Consider the following 23,054-nt stretch of genomic DNA (forward strand, 5'->3'; position numbering starts at 1 on the left):
TGTGTCACCATAAAGCTTTTCAGCACAGGGAAGCGTGGCGTGCTCTATAACTTTGAGGTAAGACTTTGGACTGGGGGGAAACTCGGCTTCATTTCTCTTCAAATCACTGCTGGACTTCAAGCAACGTGGATCCACTTATCCACTCTTCCTCTGGCCTGACCTTGGTTTAGAAATTAAATAAAAACTTTACCATCATAATCTGAAACGTGTGACTTCGGTATACCGAGGAACACTCCATTTATAGCTTTCCCACTTTGTTACACTTTTGCACAGAACTCTGAGGACAGACCAGCATCTCTCCCATTGACCTTTGGTGACCCTCTGACGGACAACTATCCAGTCAGCAGTCTTCTACAGGTCTCTGTTGGCTGTAACATTTCTATGTTCAAAATCGACTATATTTGGGACTTGAGAAATTTTTATATTTTCTGAAAAAAAATTATTTTTTTGGATGGGGAGAGGATTTATTAGCTGTAACCCATAATCATCTAAATTAACTAAGTAAATGCTGATTGAATTTATATAGATGAATCTTTTAGTCTGAGATTATTATTTTTTGAATGAGAAGACTTGAATCATTTGCATTTTTCAAAATATTTTAATTTATTAACATGCACCAGTGTATGTTTCTGAAACTAATTTTAATTCTGACTTTAACAACAATAGCAATAGTTCTCAGTAGGCTTTAAGCCATGGCATTTTAAGCAAGCTAAGCTGAAGTTCCTAATATTGAAAACACTTCAGAATTGTTTTTATTGTATTCCTCTTAAAGTTTCAGAGGTAAAACTCCACTCAATGCCATCGTCAACACTATTTGGATCCTAGTAAAACAATTCAAACTGTGCTGCCGTGTAGTTTTGCAGTTTTGTTCATCGTTCACCAGATTGAGGGTCTAGTTTCTCTTTACATCACACATTTAACCGCTGTCTTTTTTTACTCGGTTGGAGTAAAAAACAGAGTGTAGGAGGCATAGTTAAAAGGTAGCTGAAGGAAATAGTTTTGGGCCAAGTGCAGTAAAATGTGGCTTGCCATTGGTCCAAATCTGGGACATTCAGTTGGTTTCCACTTCGGCTAAGCTGTCACAAAAAATGTCAAAAACAAAAAGATCAAATGAAGTTCAGCGCTGCTACGGAAAGTTAAAACTTGCTGATTGCTGACCTTTTATATTATGTTCCCAAACAGTAAAGTTAGGACGCGGTTTATGTGTTGCTTTAATCCTACCATAGACTTACCACACGTTGCTGGATCAAAACTCTTGAGCTAAAACACGAGTTTGCTGCTCTTATTGCATTACTTTCCTGTTTTTTAACCACGAGAAGAACTTTAAATTTATGCCTGTCAATAAACCTTTTTAATCGCTGTTTTTCTCCGTCTGAGTCTCTCCAGATTGAAATCTCGGATCTCTATTGAACACTAAGCAGAGGGAAACTGCAGCCCATTTCCTTGCAGATCTCTCACGAGCTCAGATGATTAGCTCTGACATCTTGCTTATTGCTCATGTAAGCTAGACGTATTTTAATATCACAGCCAGGTGGCATGTCTGAGAAATATGGACGTAAGAGACTTTCTTAGAAAAAGTAACTGTAAGTTAGTCAAAGGAAAATCTTCTGCTCACGAGTTAAGGTGACGGGTGCAAAGTGACCAGGTAGAGATAGAGGGATGAGACTCACAAATGAAATAAAGGGAGTAAATTTGTCTCGTTGAACTCCACTGAAAATGTGCAGTTCAGTTTTGTTGTAATTGTATTAGACTAAATAGTGTGTAAATGCTTTATGAATGTGCTTTTTATGGACTATGCAAAAATAACATCTACTGTAGAAGAACCGGAAGACACAGTAAACTGAGAGTTTTTCTTTTATTAAAACTTACTCTTTTTTTTAAGCTCACCAGTGTTACTTTACTTACATGTGAAAATGACAGCCTCCTGTTTCCTCTTGAGGAAATGACCAATTATTGCATTTTAGTCCATTTCTGTTGAAACCTCAGGTTTCTCTGACAACCCATTCCACAAACAGGAACCATAATACTGGTGAATAATAAATGACTAAAACTATATGATCATGCAAAAGGTTAAAATAAGATTCATAAATACAAATGTATGAAAAAAACAAGGGAAACAGCAAAACAAAATGCTGTTTTTCTCCGTGCCAGAAGAAAAACAACGAGTGACTGAGGGTCATTGCGCGTAACACAAACCCTGTCAATTCTAGACACTAACAGGTCCCATAAAATTGCAAAAAAATCCTTGGGGGACAGCGGAGTACCTGTTCGAAATTCTGTGAAAGAGTTGTACGGAGCCTGGTGCTGGAAGCCCATTGAAAGGCTGGTTTTAAACTGTGTGATTGTGAGCGTGAGTGGGAATAAAAATACTAGTAGGTAATTCATTCCATATAACACAGTAGGAGTGTAACCGGTAAACCTTTTATGGATGCAAACTCGACTACAAACCAACCTGTTTAGGATTGTATTTAAAACATATCAAATACAAATTTATTGATGGAACTTGACGTACTGTCGTCTTTTGATTGTTGATTCTATGTTGCATTGTGTTTCTGTGTTTGATTTGATGTAAAGCACTTTGAAATACCTTGATGCTGAAATGTGCTAGACAAATAAAATTTGACTGATTGAAGCCCTAAAGTGGAAGTTTCAAATGGAGCATTTGCTAAATGCTATAGGACTGTGGCGCATGCTAACGAAGACGGATATGCTAACTCCGGACGCTAGAACACAAGCTCAGGCAGAATTCGATAGACGGAGAGAAAGAGCATTTTCCATGTAGGCCTGTCACGATAAGAATTTTTTTTTTTTTTTTTCCCCCACCAGGGGGTCCTTTTTGTGGGCTCTAGTGTCCCTTTTTTCATAGTAGGCTGACAGGAGAGGGGGGAAGACATGCGGCAAATGTCGTCGGGTCCGGGAATCGAACCCGCGACGGCCGCGTCGAGGACTGAAGGCCTCCAAACGTGGGGCGCGCTAACCTCTACGCCACCGGAGCACGCCCCACGATAATAAATTTTGCTGAGCGATTAATTGTCTCAAAAATTATTGCAATAAACAATAATATTGTTTGAAGAGCTTTGTACACTGATTTAATGGAAATGACGTAATAATGCAATAGATACACTTTATTTTCAAAAGAACACTTAACACTAGGACTGATAAACAAAACAACCAAAGACTAAAATAAAATGGATTCTCAGTCTCCATTAACAAAAAATGCACTTGAATAAAAACTAAACAACATAAAGCCAAAGTGGAAATAAATACTGCATTCAACCAAAAGAGTGCAGATTATGAAGTCTGTATGCCATATTGCTCTTCAGTAATCATTAGATGTAAATAGAGAAAATGGGCACATTGACTACCTGATGCAATAGTTCACACTACATGTTAGTTCACACACCTACATTTTCCCCTTAAGACAATCTTAGAGTGTCAGTCGTTCTCGATGCAATTTGGTAACAGATCATCCTGTACTGTGTGGTGTGTTACGGTAGATCGTTGTGGCCGCTCCGATCTAAATCAGGGGTTTTCCTCACTGGGAGCTTAACGCAGCCTGTTGAATGTGACAGGCAGCCAATCAGAAAGCACGGATTCTCCTCCATGTTTTCTGAGGGGAAATTAGGAGCGGAATCTGCATCCCGAAGTCCAGCGGGTTGCGGTTTAGTAACCATGATTTGTGGAAACAACATTAATGTTTATAAAACATTTCGTGTTGATGAACCCGGCAACTTTTCAGCTGTTCTTTGTTAACGTGACATAAATAAGTTATAATGATTTTCATTCAGTCAGGACGTTACGCTGACACTAGAGCCACATGTATTGCAGGTAGATTGTAGTAAAGAATTGATTAATGCCTGGTTTTAAAATCAGTAAACTGGACTTGGAGCCATTATTTTGTGCTCGTTGTTGGACACCACACGGCACGATGGAACCGTTATACCTAGGATTTCTGTCTCGGGTAATGTGTGATCTCTCAGGTTTTGAAAATGGGCCAACAATCGGCCGACAGCTCTAAGATGGTGTAGTGTGAACTGAGCATTAAACTAAGGAAATGAGGAAGGGAGGGTCAGTGGAGAGTTGAGCCTTTTTTCATTTAGTGTCATCAACAGAAAGAGAAAATGGCCGGATGAGACGATGAAGCCGATAATTAAAATGAGGTCGATAGTTTTAATTTACGATTAATTGATTTATCGTTTATCGCGACAGGCCTTTTTCCATGTTAGTGCTAAATGTGAGTACACCCCAGTTGTATTTAACAACAAGCTGTCAAACTCCAAAAGAGGCTTGGGACATGCTAAAAGGACATTTTGAGAGAGACACTTTAGCAAATAAACTGTTCTTGAAGAACAAATATTTTAGTTGTGAAATGAAAGAAAACGAAAAAATGTGCAGTTCAGTTTTATTGTAATTGTACTAAATTATATAGTGTGTAAATGCTTTATGAATGCGCTTATTATGGACTATGCAAAAATAACATCTAGAACAGGGGTGGGCACGCCTGGTCCTAAAGGTCTGGTGTCCTGCAACCTTTAGATGTATCTCCACTTCAACACACCTGAGTCAAATAACGAGGTCATTAGCAGGACTCTGGAGAACCTGACTACACTAGGGAGGCGATTCAGCTGTTGGATTCTGGTGTGTTGGACCAGGGAGACATCTAAGAGTTGCAGGACACCGGCCCTCCAGGACCAGGATTGCCCACCTCTGATCTAGAAGAACAGGAAGACACAGTAAGCTGAGAGTTTCTCTTTTATTAAAGCTTACTTATTTTTTTTAAGCTTACCAGTGTTACTTTACTTACATGTGAAAATGACAGCCTCCTTTTTCCTCTAGAGAAAATGCCATTGAATAGCTTTGTGTAGTTTTTACCATGTGGGGGCAGCACACTCCACACTTTGATTAAAGATACTCTACTAGTAAAGTAACAAAGGACTTCTTTCTCCTTATCCGTGGCGGGAGACTCACTTCCTTGAAAGGTCCATGCGACAACATTATAGCTTTTAGACTTCAACCCAGTTTTGCACCATCTAAATCGTGTGACAATAGAAGTTCAGCTGACTGCTTCTGGCTCGTAAGTTGTTAACCTGTTTCTACTTGCTTTCTTTGAGAAATCCTGCTTCAAACGACATAACACAAAGCAACGACATCAAGATATTCAAGATTTCAGACGGTTGAAGTTTAGTATAGTGCAGCACCAGTGTATGTAATTATCGCAGTAATGGCCGCCAAGGAGATCCTGACGTGCAATAAAACAAAACTCATCGATGTTTTATGTGGAGATTACCAATTTATCCTCAACAAAGTTCAGGAGAAGAAGCTGATAACTTTGAGGGAATACAACAATCTCAAGAGCATCAACAAAGAGCATGTGGAGGGCCACGTTGTAGAGATGGTGGACAAGGTCATGAATAAAGGAGAAAAAACCTGCCAAAACTTTCTGGAGCTTCTGCAAACCGACGACATTGCTGAAACCTATCCTGACCTGGAGAACATGAAGCTCCATGATGTTTTACTCAAGCCGGTCCAAGCTACTTCACCTCACAGTGGTAATAAAAAATGCTGGTGTTGCATTATATAGTGTGTAAAATACAGTATAAATATACTGTTATAGGGGTTGAGTAAAGAGATTTAATTCGTACGGTTTTGCATTCACTCTTAGCAGACAGGGTGCCTGAGACTGAAAGGTTGAAAAAGGTGAGTTTCTTGTGTGGAAACGGCACAAAGCTGTGACTAAGCAGGCTAGTTTTACCCTGGATTTATTAAAGATAAGAGGTTTACCTGCATTCATTCAGGTAACTGATGATCTGTGGGTTGAAATGAATTAACTCATTGATGTCATAATTCATCCATTGACATCTCAAGATAATGGGGTTTTTAAATAGTTATAACATGAAAACAACCCTGATTTCCCAATTTTTTATTTTTTTTTTAGTTTTATCATTTGTCATTTCCTTTCCTTTAATCGGGCCGTACCGATATTGCTGATATATTGTTCAGCCTTAATTAAAACTGTCCTGATTATGCCGGACCATAAAATACCGTACTAAACCGCACCAATACATCCTGTGCTGTTCAATAGAAACAAAGCAGTTGATGTGTTTTGTGTGTGATGTCGTCAACTCCCATTATTTAACTTTTTTACAATATTCAAGTTTTCTGGAATGTACCTGGATATATTAAAGAGGTTTACAAACTCAGAATAGTATAGAAATTTTGATTAGAACCTTTTTTTTTTTGCTATAAATTATACATTTGAATGTGTCACATTGTCTCTTGTTTTAGGATGAGGTTTATGAACTCAAAAGCGAGCCTGTTGGTCTCTGCCTGATCATAAACAATGAGAATTTCCACAGCCTCAAACAGAGAAGGGGGACATACAAAGATGCCGGTACGTTCTTTTCAGTTTGTTTTTCAAAATGTAACTATTGTCATGTCTGGTCAGTTTTATTTCCTCTGTTTAAAAAAAATCCTGCAGAGAGTCTAGCAGAGGTGTTCAGCTGGCTGGGCTTCAAGGTGCTGATGTGTAAAGACCAAACCAGGGACAAGATGGAACAGATACTGAAGGTAGTTGCCTCTTCGTGATGAGGAGAAGCAACTCCAGCTACTGGAGTTGGATGTTCAGGAATGGCGGTCGGCTGCCTCTGCTCCCCAGCAGCCGGTTGGGCAGCCTGCTGCATTCTGAGCCACGGTCATTAGGAAAAGTTTATGGGGTCGACTCACAGCCTCTTGCCATTAAAGAAATTAAAAGACATTTCTAAGCTGCCAGCCCTCACTGGGAAACCCAAAGTGTTCCTGATTCAGGCCTGCCAACACGAGAAGAATGTACAACAAGGTGTTGCTGAAAGATGTGGAGGAGGATAGTGCAATCTCCATTCCTGAGGAATCCGATTTTCTAGCCATTTCCACTGTTGAAGACTACGTATCTTTTAGACACCCAATAGATGGAAGCTGGTTTATCCAGTCGGTGTGTAAGCAGCTGAAGCTGCACTGCCCTAGGTAACTCATTATGTCTACTAGACAAATGTTTTCCGTTTTGTACTACTAACAGTATAACCATTGACCTCTATGTGTTTGATGTAGGATCTTTTTCTGTTCTAGTCCATATCCAGTTACGGTGACAATTTCCCTAATTTCAGTGGTGAAGACTTTACTTCCATCCTGCATCGAGTAAACCACATGGTGGGCCAGCAGGAGGGCTCCGTCTGTGTTGGCCTGAAAAAACAGGTTCCTGAAGTGAAATTCACTCTGAGGAAGAAACTCGTTCTGTCGCCACGTTGCACTTGAAGTCCGACAGCGCCTGCAGAAGAGTGTGGCTTTAAGAACATTCTTTATCTAAATGCATGTATAGTGATGTATTTTTCACTATACATCTAAAAAAATTATATGTGTGTAATTTTCTTAGGATACTGGATTTTCCAATCTAATATTAAGTCTCAACTTTTGTTTTCCTCTACCAAATTTAAAAGAGTCAAAGTCAAAAGTGTGGCCGGTGATGGTGGATGTCTGTTTTTATTTTTTTCTGCTGTCTCCTTTATTAAATACATATAAATACACATGCCAAATAAACAACTGATCTAAATATCAAATTCTGGCACACAGCTAAATTTTCAATTTTAACATATTCATCATGTTGTGAATATGTATTATAAGCCTACATGTATAGATTTAAGTTACATAACATGAAATCCCAATAATAAACCCAATGTTGCTCAAGTGCCTAAATATAATTTGCAAACAATAACAGAAATAACATAACTTTTATTACCGTCTTCAAATTTAAAAGAAACGTAACCAATTTAGAAAAGCTTTTGATTTTCATTAATTTTATTAATTTACAAATATTTGGCTGTAGGAAGGCTCACCTGTGGAGGTGCAAACCAGACTTACACAAGTTCTGTCAGGAGCAATGGGACCACAAAGAAAGCAGACCAAAGTCAGACTGCTTAACCTTCAAAATACAAGAGAGGGGAAAAGAAACTGGTGGGGGAAAGCTGAGAAATGTCCAGTTGTGGCCAAATGCACGGTTTGTCTGAACTTTGATCAACTAATGGCTCTCCAAACCTCCTTTGTTTTTGCATGGATTTTGGTACCAGCAAATGGTCAAATCCCGCACTGCAGATGTATTGGATCGCAACAGCATAATTACAGTATTCATATCACAAAGTTAATTTTAATAGGTGGATATACCTTGCCCAACACAATTTTTGTAACATATCATATTCATTTACTCTCATTTTCTAACAGAAATGTTTATTTTTAGAGCTCTCTGTGTCTCGCCGTTACTTTTACACCAGTTCCTTGCTTTTCCTAATTCATTTTAATTAGGAATAATACATTTTTAGCATCTACATATATATATATATATATTAGAAGAAAAAATATATATGTAAATGCTTTATTAATGTTTAACTAAAAACACACAAGCAAAAAAAAAAAATTTCTTGTCCTTTAATTGACCTAATACATGAAAAACTCGGCTTATCATACTGTATATCCGGATTCTACTGCGGCTGCGCGCTGACAAACGGCGTCATTACCATGACAACCCAAATTTGCCTCAGAACAGAAGCTGGAGAGGACGACGCAACTCAACCGTTGTTCGTGAGGAGTTTGTAAAACTGCTGGAGGGAGAAAGGGCGATAAAATAAAACTGCGTCAATAATGGAGGAGGACGATGTTCCTACAGAGTCCCAACCGGAAGAAGAGTTGAAAGCTTCAGATAAGGCAGCCGCTGAAGAGTCTAAAAGTGACGACGAGTCAAAAGCTTCAGACCAGGTTGTCCCTGAAGAGTTCAAATATGAAGGGTCAAAAGCTTCAGAGGAAGCTGTCGCTGAAGAGTTCAAAGTTTCAGACGAGGCTGTCGCTGACGAGTTCAAATATGAAGAGTTCAGACGAGGCTGTTTCTGGAGTGTCCAAACCTGAAGAAGAGTTAAAAGTTTCAGAAGAGTCTGTCACTGACGAGTCCAAACCTGAAGAAGAATTAAAAGCTTCAGGAGAGGCTGTCGCTGAAGAGTCCAAACCTGAAGAAGAGTTAAAAGCTTCAAAAGAGACTGTCACTAACGAGTCCAAACCCGAAGAAATGTTAAACGCTTCAGAAGAGGCTGTCAATTTCTTGACCTCCATAGGTAAGTTTGACATTCAAACGTCCAGTTCTGTTAAAAAACAGCAAACACGGGTTGGGAAAAACATTACAAGAGGTGTTTGGTGGTGTCAGCTGTGGCTTGTGTGTTCTGCCAGAGCCCGAGGAGCTGCAGAAGTGTGTGTTTTCAGAGTCTCTGTTGGTGATGTCTGATTGTGGCGGAGTCCTGGGGGAGTTCAGTGTGTCTGTGGAGTTAACACACAGAGCCCTGGAGCCCTGCGTGATTCTGCATGCTCGGAGCCACGGAGCTATCGACGGCTCTCCCTGTGGAACAACGGTGACCGGTGAGATCAGTTATCCATCAGGTGATCACTGATGGTTCCAGGTGTGCTTTGTTGCATATCACTGTATGTCTTCTCTTCTACTATTGACTTTTAAGCTTACTTAACCGCTGACCTGGAGGTCTTGGAGGAAGACTACAATGAGTATGTCAAGGTGAGCCCTTTAAACAGCACCTCCTTTCAGGGACGACCCAATCCTCTTTGGGGCCCTATGCAGATTTTCATTTGTGGGTCCCCCCACAAACCATACAAACAACATGGGAACTTGGTTCAACAACAGATGCTCCATCATTCACATGTCAGCCTGTGTATCAATTATTAGTGCTGTTTGTAATTAACTTTCATGGTACCAGTGTTGTTATAAAAGTTGTTTGAATTTTGAAATCCAAGGTGGTATTTAAATGTGCCACATTTAGTTTTAAATACTTAAAACTAAAACATTTCCCAAACTGTGGAAGAAATTAGCCTATGTGTGATAGCATTTAGTTTGCATTATTCTTTTTTTTTTTTTTAAATCAAGCTTGCTTTTTGCTCTTGGGGGCCCCCTGGTGATGTGGAGGCCTTAAGCAGCCACTTAACTTAAATGTGCCTACTTTTAAGAATTAACCTAAATGTTTATAGCAAAGTTTATTGTTTTAACAGTTTGCTTATCCTCTCTAAAAACTTATTTAGCTCGACAGTTACAATGTTGAGAAGAGGAGTCACATGGTGCAACGTGACAAACAGATGGTGATCAACAAATTCACTGCCATGGGAGAGGTAAAAATGAACAATGTCGCTTCTCATGTTTTCAGTGCCTTTGGAAAACTATCCATACAGTTAAACCTTTGCACATTTTGTCATGTTAAAACCATAATTTTCAAAACATTTCTTCTGTTTTATAAAACAGAAGAAATGCCAAGTGTTATAAATAGTTTTGAAAACATTTTTAGCATCAACCCGTCTTTGCGGTGACACCTGGCAGACAATAGGATGCCTTCGGTTGTCAGATTCCCTTTGCCTGCATTTTTTCTTGGTGTGCGTGTGAATGAATGAATGAATGTGAGCGAAGGACGTGACCGAGGAGGAGTGCGTGTCTTATCCCATGTCTGTCCTGCGCGGCCTGGTCACCGAGGGATCCAGCATGCTATTGATGCGTCTCATGGCTCTGAGGAAGAAGGTTCCAGAGAACATGGTCTTCATCATCTTGGACCAAAGTTTACGTATAAATCAGACCACTTTCGTAAGTAACTACAGCTGTGACCGTGCGCCAGGAGAACGTTAGCATGTCGGGGTAAACTGTGATGTTTTGTTGCGTTTTGGTGCGCAATCAGAGTGAGCTGGACATGAAGAAAATACAGGTTCACCGTGAGACCGTAGAGGTGTTTGGGCTTGAGAGGATGGTTGGTTCCGCTGATGCCGACCATTCCACATGGCACTGCTACTTCCTTGATAACGGGTGAGTTCACGATGGTGATTAGGACGAGTACCGTATTTTCCACACTATAAGGCGCACCTGAAAACCTTCAATTTTCTCAAAAGCCGACAGTGCGCCTTATAATCCGGTGCGCCTTATGTATGAAAAAAGTTTTAAAATAGGGCATTCATTGAATTTGTGAACATACACGGAGTCAACTGCAACCCCTGAAGTCGCCGTGTCGCTTGACGCTGAAAAGGCTTTTGATCGGGTGGAGTGGGACTACTTATTTTACATATTAAATAAATTTGGATTTGGCCCTAAATTCATCTCTTGGGTTCGGGTACTGTACTCCTCACCTATGGCGTGTGTTCGAACAAATTCATTATATTCCTGTTACTTCCCACTCCATCGCAGGACAAGACAGGGGTGCCCTTTATCCCCTCTTTTATTTGCGTTAGCAATTGAACCGTTGGCGATTAAGCTGCGAGCAGAAGATGAGGTTAAGGGTATCTACAGAGCTAATCAGGAGTACAAATTATCTTTATATGCTGATGACCTCCTGCTGTATATATCAGACCCTTTGGGTTCCCTTCCCCATGCTCTTACCATACTTGAACAATTTGGCACTATTTCGGGTTATAAATTAAATTTACATAAAAGTAAATTATTTAGTATAAACTCTAAAGCCAGGAAGATTTCAATTGTAAAGTTTCCTTTTAAAGTTAGATCAGATTACGTGACCTATTTGGGGGTCAAAGTTACTCGCAAATATAAAGATCTTTTTAAAAAGAATTTTGTACCACTTCTTGAAAATACTAAACTAGATTTCCAAAGGTGGAGTGATCTGCCACTATCGTTAATGGGCCGTGTCAACTCTATAAAAATGAACATATTGCCCAAGTTCCTTTATTTATTTCAGTGTATTCCATGTTACATCCCAAAGGAATTCTTTGTGACACTAGATAAACACGTTTCAGCTTTTATTTGGAATAGTAAATCCCCCAGAATTCGTAAAGATTTTATGCAGAGACCTAGACCTATGGGCGGATTAGCTTTGCCAAATTTCCAGTCTTATTACTGGGCAGCAAATATACGAAACATGCTATATTGGATGAGTGACTTTTCTACAGAAACCCCGTCTTGGCTTCAGATTGAGTCATCTAATTGTGGCCAGACTAGCTTAGCTGCTTTGTTGACCTCTGCTCTCCCGTTAGAGGTTTGTACCTATAAATGCAACCCTCTGCTATATAATTCCCTGAGAATCTGGGTGCAGTGTAGGAAAAGATTGGGACAACATTTTATGTCGATTAAAACTCCTATCTGTTCAAATCATATGTTCCCACCTTCTATGTCTGATTCTGCCTTTAAAATTTGGAAAAGAAATGGACTAAGTGAAGTTAAACACCTTTTCATTGATGGGATTTTTGCTTCGTTCACACAACTCATGGAACAGTTTAATATTCCACATACACACTTTTTCCGCTATTTACAACTGCGGCATTTTGTGAAAAATAGATATCCCACATTTCCTGAACTGCCTGAAGAAACAGCTCTGGATAAAATCATAGGTATAAATATCCATCAAAGGGGGGCGATTAAAAAGATTTATACCATACTGCTAGATCTACAATCTCCTTCTTTCTCCATTATTAAGTCGGATTGGGAGACAGATCTTGCAGTTACATTAACAGATGAGCTCTGGCAATCCATTCTTCACAGGGTTCACTCTTCTTCAATATGCGCTAGACATGGACTCCTTCAGTTCAAAGTCCTGCACCGGTTGCATATCTCTAATGAAAAGCTAGCTAAGTTTTATACAGGGACTGATCCCTTATGTAATCGATGCAGGTCAGAGGTCGGCTCCCTTATTCACGCTTTCTGGGCATGTTCCAAACTTCACACCTATTGGACATCTATATTCAATACATTCTCAGAAATATACAATGTTACATTTGAACCTTCTGCTCTAACTGCAGTTTTTGGAATCATACCCCCGAATATTTTCCTCTCCAAGTATAATTCAAATACAGTAGCTTTTGCTACGTTGATTGCGAGACGTTTGATACTGTTGAGGTGGAAACAGAAGGCCCCGCCCACACATGAACAGTGGCTTTCAGAGCTCATGAGGTTTTTGCATTTAGAAAAGATGAGGTGTACACTGGCAGGTTCAACTGCTAAATTTATCAAAACATGGCAGCCATTTTTACAATACATGAAAACATTCAAGATGAGTATCTTATCATAACCAAACTACTGCTATATTCTTTTAGTCAGCTATGAACAGATTTTTGGGTTTTCATTTGTCTTTATTTATTTTATTTTATTTATTTTTTTTGTGTGTATGTGTTTTTTAAGCTTTTACTTTATTTATTTTTTTTTGTGTGTGTGTGTTTTGTGTAAGGACAGCGCTGTATAAAACCTGAATGCTGTAAAGAATATGCTGTGAAAATTGATAAATAAAATTTAAAAAAAAAAGTAAAAATGTGCAGTTCAGTTTTATTGTAATTGTACTAAATTATATAGTGTCTAAATGCTTTATGAATGCGCTTATTATGGACTATGCAAAAATAACATCTAGAACGGGTGGGCACGCCTGGTCCTAAAGGGCTGGTGTCCTGCAACCTTTAGATGTATCGCCACTTCAACACACCTGAGTCAAATAACGAGGTCATTAGCAGGACTCTGGAGAATCTGACTGCACCAGGGAAGTGATTCAGCTGTTGGATTCTGGTGTGTTGGACCAGGGAGACATCTGAGAGTTGCAGGACACCGGCCCTCCAGGACCAGGAGTGTCCACCTCTGATCTAGAAGAACCGGAAGACACAGTAAACTGAGAGTTTTTCTTTTATTAAAACTTACCTTTTTTTATTTTTATTTTTTTTAAGCTTACCAGTGTTACTTTACTTACATGTGAAAATGACAGCCTCCTGTTTCCTCTTGAGGAAATGCCATTGAATGTATAGGTTTTTTACCATGTGGGGGCAGCAAACTCCACACTTTGATTAAAGATACTCTACTAGTAAAGTAACAAAGGACTTCTTTCTCCTTATCCGTGGCGGGAGACTCACTTCCTTGAAAGGTCCATGCGACAACATTATAGCTTTTAGGCTTTAACCCATTTTTGCACCATATAAATCGTGTGACAATAGAAGTTCAGCTGACTGCTTCTGGCTCGTAAGTTGTTGTTGACCTGCTAACCTGTTACTACTTGCTTTCTTTGAGAAACTCTGCTTCAAAGGACATAAGACAAAGCAACAACATTACGATATTCAGGGTTCAGACGGTTGAAGTTTCATATACCAGCGTGTGTAATTATCGCAGTAATGTCCGCCAAGGAGACCCTGAAGCGTAATAAAACAAAACTCATCGATGTTTTATGTGGAGATTACCAATTTATCCTCAACAAAGTTCAGGAGAAGAAGCTGATAACTTCGAGGGAATACAACAATCTCGAGGGCATCAACAAAGAGTCTGTGGAGTACCACGTTACAAAGCTTGTGGACAAGGTCATGAATAAAGGAGAAAAAACTTGCCAAAACTTTCTGGAGCTTCTGCAAACCGACGACATTGCTGAAACCTATCCTGACCTGGAGAACATGAAGCTACATGACGATTTACTCAAGCCGGTCCAAGCTACCTCACCTCACAGTGGTAATAAAAAATGCTGGTGTTGCATATTTATACTGTTATAGGGGTTGAGGAAAGAGATTTAATTCGTATGGTTTTGCATTCACTCCTAGCAGACATGGTGCCTGAGACTGAAAGGATGAAAAAGGTGAGTTCCTTGTGTGGAAACGGTAGAAAGCTGTGACTAAGCAGGCTAGCTTTACCCTGGATTTATTAAAGATAAGAGATTTACCTGCATTCATTCAGGTAACTCAAGAATAATTTAGATTAAAATATTGTTATTGTTGATTTCCCAATATTTTTTAGAAAATAGAATAATGTAGCTTGCTACAACAACTAACTGGAACTATTGCTTTATGAACATGCAGGTACTTCTAAGTAAACCAGAATATCACCAAAATGTCAGTTTAATTTGGTAATTTTGTTTAAAAAAAGTGAAGGTCATAACATTATCCTTGAATTTTAAGTTAGGTTTGCCATGCTGATTTTTTTTTTTTTTAGTTTTATCATTTGTCATTTCCTTTCCTTTAATCGGGCCGTACCGATATTGCTGATATATTGTTCAGCCTTAATTGAAACTGTCCTGATTATGCCGGACCATAAAATACCGTACTAAACCGCACCAATACATCCTGTGCTGTTCAATAGAAACAAAGCAGTTGATGTGTTTTGTGTGTGATGTCGTCAACTCCCAATATTTAACTTTTTTACCATATTCAAGTTTTCTGGAATGTACCTGGATATATTAAAGAGGTTTACAAACTCAGAATAGTATAGAAATTTTGATTAGGACTTCTTTTTTTTTTTTTGCTATAAATTATACATTTGAATGTGTCACATTGTCTCTTGTTTTAGGATGAGGTTTATGAACTCAAAAGCGAGCCTGTTGGTCTCTGCCTGATCATAAACAATGAGAATTTCCACAGCCTCAAACAGAGAAGGGGGACAGACAAAGATGCCGGTACGTTCTTTTCAGTTTTTTTTTAAAAATGTAACTTTTGTCATGTCTGGTCAATTTTATTTCCTCTGTTTAAAAAAAAACCCTGCAGAGAGTCTAGCAAAGGTGTTCAGCTGGCTGGGCTTCAAGGTGCTGATGTGTAAAGACCAAACCAGGGACAAGATGGAACAGATACTGAAGGTAGTTGCCTCTCTTCATGATAAGGAGAACCAACTCCAGCTACTGGAGTTGGATGTTCAGGAATGGCGTGTCGGCTGCCTCTCTGCTCCCCAGCAGCCGGTTGGGCACGGCGACGCCTTCGTCTGCTGCATTCTGAGCCACGGGTCATTAGGAAAAGTTTATGGGGTCGACTCACAGCCTCTTGCCATTAAAGAAATTAAAAGACATTTTGTGGCCACTAAGCTGCCAGCCCTCACTGGGAAACCCAAAGTGTTCCTGATTCAGGCCTGCCAACACGAGAAGGATGTACAACAAGGGGTGTTGCCGAAAGATGTGGAGGAGGATAGTGCACCGTCCATTCCTGAGGAATCAGATTTTCTCGTCGCCATTTCCACTGTTGAAGACTACGTATCTTTTAGACACCCAATAGATGGAAGCTGGTTTATCCAGTCGGTGTGTGAGCAGCTGAAGCTGCACTGCCCTAGGTAACTCATTATGTCTACTAGACAAATGTTTTCCGTTTTGTACTACTAACAGTATAACCATTGACCTCTATGTGTTTGATGTAGGATCTTTTTCTGTTCTAGTCCATATCCAGTTACGGTGACATGGTTTTTTTATTTCTCCTAATTTTAGTGGTGAAGACTTTACTTCCATCCTGCATCGAGTAAACCACATGGTGGGCCAGCAGGAGGGCTCCGTCTGTGTTGGCCTGAAAAAACAGGTTCCTGAAGTGAAATTCACTCTGAGGAAGAAACTCGTTCTGTCGCCACATTGCACTTGAAGTCCGACAGCGCCTGCAGAAGAGTGTGGCTTTAAGAACATTCTTTATCTAAATGCATGTATAGTGATGTATTTTTCACTATACGTCTAAAAAAATTATATGTGTGTAATTTTCTTAGGATACTGGATTTTCCAATCTAATTTTAAGTCTCAACTTTTGTTTTCCTCTACCAAATTTAAAAGAGTCAAAGTCAAAAGTGTGGCCAGTGATGGTGGATGTCTGTTTTTATTTTTTTCTGCTGTCTCCTTTATTAAATACATATAAATACACATGCCAAATATACAACTGATCTAAATATCAAATTCTGGCACACAGCTAAATTTTCAATTTTAACATATTCATCATGTTGTGAATATGTATTATAAGCCTACATGTATAGATTTAAGTTGCATAACATGAAATCCCAATAATAAACCCAATGTTGCTCAAGTGCCTAAATATAATTTGCAAACAATAACAGAAATAACATAACTTTTATTACCGTCTTCAAATTTAGAAGAAACGTAACCAATTTAGAAAAGCTTTTGATTTTCATTAATTTTATTAATTTACAAATATTTGGCTGTAGGAAGGCTCACCTGCGGAGGTGCAAACCAGACTGCACGGTTTGTCTGAACTTTGATCAACTAATAGCTCTCCAAACCTCCTTTGTTTTTGCATGAATTTTGGTACCAGCAAATGGTCAAATCCCGCACTGCAGTTTGTTAGATGTATTGGATCGCAACAGCATAATTACAGTATTCATATCACAAAGTTAATTTTAATAGGTGGATATACCTTGCCCAACACAATTTTTGTAACATATATTAATTTACTCTCATTTTCTAACAGAAATGTTTATTTTTAGAGCTCTCTGTGTCTCGCCGTTACTTTTACACCAGTTCCTTGCTTTTCCTAATTCATTTTAATTAGGAATAATACATTTTTAGCATCTACATATATATATATATATATATATATATATATATATATATATATATATATATATATATATACCTTAGAAGAAAAAATATATATGTAAATGCTTTATTAATGTTTAACTAAAAACACACAAGCAAAAAAAAAATAATTCTTGTCCTTTAGTTTAATTGACCTAATACATGAAAAACTCGGCTTATCATACTGTATATCCGGATTCTACTGCGGCTGCGCGCTGACAAACGGCGTCATTACCATGACAACCCAAATTTGCCTCAGAACAGAAGCTGGAGAGGACGACGCAACTCAACCGTTGTTCGTGAGGAGTTTGTAAAACTGCTGGAGGGAGAAAGGGCGATAAAATAAAACTGCGTCAATAATGGAGGAGGACGATGTTCCTACAGAGTCCCAACCGGAAGAAGAGTTGAAAGCTTCAGATGAGGCAGCCGCTGAAGAGTCTAAAAGTGACGACGAGTCAAAAGCTTCAGACCAGGTTGTCCCTGAAGAGTTCAAATATGAAGGGTCAAAAGCTTCAGAGGAAGCTGTCGCTGAAGAGTTCAAAGTTTCAGGCGAGGCTGTCGCTGACGAGTTCAAATATGAAGAGTTAAAAGTTTCAGACGAGGCTGTTTCTGGAGTGTCCAAACCTGAAGAAGAGTTAAAAGCTTCAGAAGAGGCTGTCGCTGACGAGTCCAAACCTGAAGAAGAGTTAAAAATTTCAGAAGAGACTGTCACTGACGAGTCCAAACCTGAAGAAGAATTAAAAGTTTCAGAAGAGACTGTCACTAACGAGTCCAAACCCGAAGAAATGTTAAACGCTTCAGAAGAGGCTGTCAATTTCTTGACCTCCATAGGTAAGTTTGACATTCAAACGTCCAGTTCTGTGTTAAAAAACAGCAAACACGGGTTGGGAAAAACATTACAAGAGGTGTTTGGTGGTGTCAGCTGTGGCTTGTGTGTTCTGCCAGAGCCCGAGGAGCTGCAGAAGTGTGTGTTTTCAGAGTCTCTGTTGGTGATGTCTGATTGTGGCGGAGTCCTGGGGGAGTTCAGTGTGTCTGTGGAGTTAACACACAGAGCCCTGGAGCCCTGCGTGATTCTGCATGCTCGGAGCCACGGAGCTATCGACGGCTCTCCCTGTGGAACAACGGTGACCGGTGAGATCAGTTATCCATCAGGTGATCACTGATGGTTCCAGGTGTGCTTTGTTGCATATCACTGTATGTCTTCTCTTCTACTATTGACTTTTAAGCTTACTTAACCGCTGACCTGGAGGTCTTGGAGGAAGACTACAATGAGTATGTCAAGGTGAGCCCTTTAAACAGCACCTCCTTTCAAGGACGACCCAATCCTCTTTGGGGCCCTATGCAGATTTTTCATTTGTGGGTCCCCCCACAAACCATACAAACAACATGGGAACTTGGTTCAACAACAGATGCTCCATCATTCACATGTCAGCCTGTGTATCAATTATTAGTGCTGTTTGTAATTAACTTTCATGGTACCAGTGTTGTTATAAAAGTTGTTTGAATTTTGAAATCCAAGGTGTTATTTAAATGTGCCACATTTACTTTTAAATACTTAAAACTAAAACATTTCCCAAACTGTGGAAGAAATTAGCCTATGTGTGATAGCATTTAGTTTGCATTATTCTTTTCTTTTTTTTTTTTTATCAAGCTTGCTTTTTGCTCTTGGGGGCCCCCTGGTGATGTGGAGGCCTTAACCAGCCACTTAACTTAAATGTGCCTACTTTTAAGAATTAACCTAAATGTTTATAGCAAAGTTTATTGTTTTAACAGTTTGCTTATCCTCTCTAAAAACTTATTTAGCTCGACAGTTACAATGTTGAGAAGAGGAGTCACATGGTGCAACGTGACAAACAGATGGTGATCAACAAATTCACCGCCATGGGAGAGGTAAAAATGAACAATGTCGCTTCTCATGTTTTCAGTGCCTTTGGAAAACTATCCATACAGTTAAACCTTTGCACATTTTGTCATGTTAAAACCATAATTTTCAAAACATTTCTTCTGTTTTATAAAACAGAAGAAATGCCAAGTGTTATAAATAGTTTTGAAAACATTTTTAGCATCAACCCGTCTTTGCGGTGACACCTGGCAGACAATAGGATGCCTTCGGTTGTCAGATTCCCTTTGCCTGCATTTTTTCTTGGTGTGCGTGTGAATGAATGTGAGCGAAGGACGTGACAGAGGAGGAGTGCGTGTCTTATCCCATGTCTGTCCTGCGCGGCCTGGTCACCGAGGGATCCAGCATGCTATTGATGCGTCTCATGGCTCTGAGGAAGAAGGTTCCAGAGAACATGGTCTTCATCATCTTGGACCAAAGTTTACGTATAAATCAGACCACTTTCGTAAGTAACTACAGCTGTGAGCGTGCGCCAGGAGAACGTTAGCATGTCGGGGTAAACTGTGATGTTTTGTTGCGTTTTGGTGCGCAATCAGAGTGAGCTGGACGTGAAGAAAATACAGGTTCACGGTGAGATCGTAGAGGTGTTTGGGCTTGAGAGGATGGTTGGTTCCGCTGATGCCGACCATTCCACGTGGCACTGCTACTTCCTTGATAACGGGTGAGTTCACGTTGGTGATTAGGACGAGTACCGTATTTTCCACACTATAAGGCGCACCTGAAAACCTTCAATTTTCTCAAAAGCCGACAGTGCGCCTTATAATCCAGTGCGCCTTATATATGAAAAAAGTTTTAAAATAGGGCATTCATTGAAGGTGCGCCTTATAGTATAAATACAGTAGATGAAATTTTACTTGCAATAAATAGGTTCCACATGTAAAAACTACTGTTAGAAATCATTTTGGAAAATGATCTAATTGAGGTTTTAGTTTACTTGAAATGTGTTTTTTTATTATTATTATTATTAGTCACTTGGCCAGCAGAAAACAGGTGGGATCTCCAGTCACAATGAAGGTTATACAGGAGCTTTCAAAGAAAGGCAGAGGTAAATACTTAAAGTTCTGACACCTTCTACACGACCTCTTCCATTGCTTTAAAGAGCTAATGATCCGTTCTTCACAGGATGTTTTCATGTATGCTTTGTCAGGTGATAAAAGAAAATAATTTTCCAAGTCTTCTGAAAGGATATTTGGTTATGTGATTCTGAATAAGAGATCTTTCAACAAGAGCCCTCTCAGCTATTTTAGTTTGTCGTCATATCTCAATTTTATCAGATTCCCGTTGTTCTATGCTGGTATCAGAACCACAATCAACAGAAACAAGGTGTAAAAAAAAAAAAGACTTCTTAATAATACACAATTATGTAAATTACGTCACTATTCATTCTATTTATGATTATCTCATAATGCATGAAAATACAGTGTACTCCTGCCCATTTGTGATTCTATATTTGTGGATCTGCAGATTTTTCTATGAACTTCAAGTTATGTGCAGAAAATTTGCCTGTGAACATTTTTAACATATTCACATATTATTCACATATTCTGCGAATATGTAAAAAATAAAAATAATGGCCTAAGTAATTTTTTTGCCAAAAGTCATTTTTGGGGAAAAAATAAAAACCCACCTTTTTCCTTGCAAAATATGTTTCAGGCAAAAAAAAAAGATATAATAATAAAATAAGAATAGTAATAATAATAATAAATACTTTGAGTCATTTAAGTTTGTTTTCACTCTGTGTCAGGTCATATAAAGATCCCGCTGGCCTGGCAGGAAGACATGCAGTTGTACTCTCTGTATTTGGATAAAAAGGTAACCCGTGATGTTTCTACAAAACAAAAACTCATTATCGGACGCTTATTTATTTAAAGTCGGCCGAGGTAATCAGAAACCTTCCCGAAGAACAGAAGAGTATTAATTGTATCCCTGTTTCCCACTGTGGCAGGACTTTCTGAAGGTAGAACACAATTCATACCTGAGGCAGCACCCAGAGCTCCGAGCCCTCCTGTCCGATTTCATACAGGACTTGCTGATTGTGAAACCGGACAACATCTTCCAGTTTGCTCGCGAATACTTCCCTCCTTATTCCACCTACCATTCCCCGGAGTCTAACCTGAAAACCCCCTCACCATGACGCACTTCAGCAGGAACATCGCCCACACCTAAGAACATTACTTTCTTGCTCGACGCCTGTCAATGCTTTTATGTACTTCATTGTAATTTTTAAGTGGTTTACCTTATTTATTCATGCCATGTTGCATATTTAATGTACGAAGGGAAACTTTAAAATTGTAGACTTGGTAATCTAGGGGATCTAAATGAAGAGATTTGTTTTAAATAGAACTGAGTTCTTCTGAGTTCATGAGTTCTGGGTTAACTATACGGAGGAAGTTTCTCCATACCAATAGAATAGACTATTCTATGGAGTATTCTGGATTATTCTGGCTTGGTTTTTTTTGCTGTAAAAATGAGTCAGCTATGTTGTGCATGACATGTTTTCCTAGGGAACCTGAATTTTCTGAATAAATTGACATGCACCTAATCTGAATACATTTTTCATCGACAAAGTAATCATTATTTTTCATACAAGTGATGTGACCTTTGAGACGAAACGCAAACAACACATCCGAATAAAAATAAAGCAGTACAACTGATATGAAATACTGTGTATTTAAAATGCACTTAAGATGACGTCTGTTCATTTCTAAAACTAAACTAAACCGCATGTTAAAATACAGTTTTTAGAGTAAAAAATTCTACTGTATTTGAGACATTTTGTCAAAGTACTTTCTAAATTGCAGAATATAAAACCCTTAATTGTGAAAGCACAATTTCTAATCTATTTTGGACGGCATATATGCATATCTATGAATAGTCCAATTAGATATTCATACTCCAGGCAGATTTTAATCTAAAATTATTTTTCATTCAAGAGGTTGTTGTGTAAGACAGGGAATGTCATTGGCATCTAACAAAAGATGAGACAATGTGCAGAGGGTATTGCTTTTAAAAATATTTCTGTTTATTTCCTTTTTAATAAAAAATTGCTTGTCAAAAATAATTTATGCTCTACTCGGTTGTTATTGAGTATTATTGGCATAACAGCAATCAAATCCTTCCTGCAATTGTTGACCAACGTTTTGGATGTTACCACTGGCATTATGAAATGTTGTCTTTGGTGATGAGGTCCAAGTCTTTTACTTTGAAATGCTTCTTTTCTGTCACCCTGGTCTTTATGTCTCCTCACAGAATCTCCCTGAGATTCAAGGCAAGAGTCAGACTGGTACACTATTAATCCCAGTCAAAAGCTTTAATCACAATAAAATGATTTTTATGCTGTTTGTCACCTTTGGAATTAGATTCGAAATATTCTCAGTGTTGAGACACTTTCTTCTCTTCATATTTAAGGATTTCTGTAAAACAACTCTAAAGAAATATTCAATTTAGCTATTCATTAGTAATGAATTGTGTTGATTTCAGTTTGTATAAATTGAAATATTTGTCTTTTTAATATAGCAATAAATTAAAGATTGGTTTCTGCCTATTCTCTTTTTTCCTCATTTCTGATTTTATTTTCACTTAAGATGTAGATCTAGAAAACTTTTTACCCATTTAAAAAAGTTTCTACTAAGATGTACCTCAAATATTACACACTTTCTTGATAACAAAATGTTGAACCTATTTTTCCTTTATCTATGATGCCACCTTGATAATCGCAATAAGACCATTCTGATATCGAAAAATTTTAATACTATTTTTGTTTTTACTTCAGACAGCATGAACTAAATACGTTTCTCTTTTTTAAAAGGAGTTTTTAAATTTACATCCCAAGCAAATGCCACTCACAACATGGCGGCGACCTTGAC

The 23,054-nt window shown here is 38.6% G+C and overlaps 4 protein-coding genes across 6 annotated transcripts; all 4 read left to right on the forward strand.

Moving 5' to 3' along the window:
* Nucleotides 1-5,043: 5,043 nt before the first annotated feature.
* Nucleotides 5,044-7,589, forward strand: LOC122841345 (caspase-8-like). The gene is made up of 6 exons (XM_044134601.1): nucleotides 5,044-5,549; nucleotides 5,663-5,697; nucleotides 6,286-6,391; nucleotides 6,479-6,581; nucleotides 6,805-6,999; nucleotides 7,140-7,589. The coding sequence occupies exons 1-6, from the start codon at nucleotides 5,222-5,224 to the stop codon at nucleotides 7,285-7,287; spliced, it is 915 nt and encodes a 304-aa protein (XP_043990536.1). The 5' UTR covers nucleotides 5,044-5,221; the 3' UTR covers nucleotides 7,288-7,589.
* Nucleotides 7,590-8,800: 1,211 nt separating this feature from the next.
* LOC122841346 (ciliogenesis-associated TTC17-interacting protein-like) lies at nucleotides 8,801-10,880 on the forward strand. Its single transcript, XM_044134602.1, has 6 exons — nucleotides 8,801-9,128; nucleotides 9,241-9,426; nucleotides 9,522-9,577; nucleotides 10,096-10,182; nucleotides 10,475-10,645; nucleotides 10,737-10,880. Exons 1-6 carry the CDS (start codon nucleotides 8,801-8,803, stop codon nucleotides 10,863-10,865), a joined length of 957 nt encoding a protein of 318 aa, XP_043990537.1. The 3' UTR covers nucleotides 10,866-10,880.
* A 2,689-nt stretch (nucleotides 10,881-13,569) lies between these two features.
* On the forward strand, nucleotides 13,570-16,950 carry LOC122840687 (caspase-8-like). Of its 2 annotated transcripts, none has more exons than XM_044133257.1 (5): nucleotides 13,570-14,473; nucleotides 14,563-14,597; nucleotides 15,305-15,410; nucleotides 15,499-16,051; nucleotides 16,203-16,950. In XM_044133257.1, exons 1-5 carry the CDS (start codon nucleotides 14,146-14,148, stop codon nucleotides 16,348-16,350), a joined length of 1,170 nt encoding a protein of 389 aa, XP_043989192.1. In that variant the 5' UTR covers nucleotides 13,570-14,145; the 3' UTR covers nucleotides 16,351-16,950. The 2 variants fall into 2 exon arrangements, with proteins under 2 accessions (XP_043989192.1, XP_043989193.1); XM_044133258.1 differs by having other exon boundaries at nucleotides 13,726-14,473; nucleotides 14,566-14,597; nucleotides 16,203-16,773.
* Nucleotides 16,951-17,466: 516 nt separating this feature from the next.
* LOC122840683 (ciliogenesis-associated TTC17-interacting protein-like) lies at nucleotides 17,467-22,249 on the forward strand. Of its 2 annotated transcripts, XR_006372274.1 has the most exons (10): nucleotides 17,467-18,119; nucleotides 18,234-18,419; nucleotides 18,515-18,570; nucleotides 19,092-19,178; nucleotides 19,463-19,633; nucleotides 19,725-19,849; nucleotides 20,157-20,233; nucleotides 20,933-21,000; nucleotides 21,134-21,456; nucleotides 22,088-22,099. XR_006372274.1 is itself a non-coding variant. In XM_044133250.1 (9 exons), the coding sequence occupies exons 1-9, from the start codon at nucleotides 17,648-17,650 to the stop codon at nucleotides 21,320-21,322; spliced, it is 1,431 nt and encodes a 476-aa protein (XP_043989185.1). In that variant the 5' UTR covers nucleotides 17,467-17,647; the 3' UTR covers nucleotides 21,323-22,249. The 2 variants fall into 2 exon arrangements, 1 of the variants encoding a protein (XP_043989185.1); XM_044133250.1 differs by having other exon boundaries at nucleotides 21,134-22,249.
* Nucleotides 22,250-23,054: the final 805 nt, after the last annotated feature.

The sequence above is a fragment of the Gambusia affinis genome, linkage group LG12, assembly GCF_019740435.1.
Source record: "Gambusia affinis linkage group LG12, SWU_Gaff_1.0, whole genome shotgun sequence".
In the NCBI taxonomy this organism is placed as follows: domain Eukaryota; kingdom Metazoa; phylum Chordata; class Actinopteri; order Cyprinodontiformes; family Poeciliidae; genus Gambusia; species Gambusia affinis.

Excerpts from the sequence above, each read along its gene's own strand:
- LOC122841346 (XM_044134602.1), top strand. The coding sequence starts at position 8,801 with ATGAAGGGTCAAAAGCTTCAGAGGAAGCTGTCGCTGAAGAGTTCAAAG. Across the intron at positions 9,578-10,095 it reads ACTACAATGAGTATGTCAAG|CTCGACAGTTACAATGTTGA; the intron begins GTGAGCCCTTTA and ends AAACTTATTTAG. Across the intron at positions 10,646-10,736 it reads GTATAAATCAGACCACTTTC|AGTGAGCTGGACATGAAGAA; the intron begins GTAAGTAACTAC and ends GTGCGCAATCAG.
- LOC122840683 (XM_044133250.1), top strand. The coding sequence starts at position 17,648 with ATGGAGGAGGACGATGTTCCTACAGAGTCCCAACCGGAAGAAGAGTTG. Across the intron at positions 18,420-18,514 it reads CTGTGGAACAACGGTGACCG|CTTACTTAACCGCTGACCTG; the intron begins GTGAGATCAGTT and ends TTGACTTTTAAG. Across the intron at positions 19,850-20,156 it reads TGCTACTTCCTTGATAACGG|TCACTTGGCCAGCAGAAAAC; the intron begins GTGAGTTCACGT and ends TATTATTATTAG.
- LOC122840687 (XM_044133257.1), top strand. The coding sequence starts at position 14,146 with ATGTCCGCCAAGGAGACCCTGAAGCGTAATAAAACAAAACTCATCGAT. Across the intron at positions 14,598-15,304 it reads AGACTGAAAGGATGAAAAAG|GATGAGGTTTATGAACTCAA; the intron begins GTGAGTTCCTTG and ends CTCTTGTTTTAG. Across the intron at positions 16,052-16,202 it reads CTGAAGCTGCACTGCCCTAG|TGGTGAAGACTTTACTTCCA; the intron begins GTAACTCATTAT and ends TCCTAATTTTAG.
- LOC122841345 (XM_044134601.1), top strand. The coding sequence starts at position 5,222 with ATGGCCGCCAAGGAGATCCTGACGTGCAATAAAACAAAACTCATCGAT. Across the intron at positions 5,698-6,285 it reads AGACTGAAAGGTTGAAAAAG|GATGAGGTTTATGAACTCAA; the intron begins GTGAGTTTCTTG and ends CTCTTGTTTTAG. Across the intron at positions 6,392-6,478 it reads GGGGACATACAAAGATGCCG|AGAGTCTAGCAGAGGTGTTC; the intron begins GTACGTTCTTTT and ends AAAATCCTGCAG.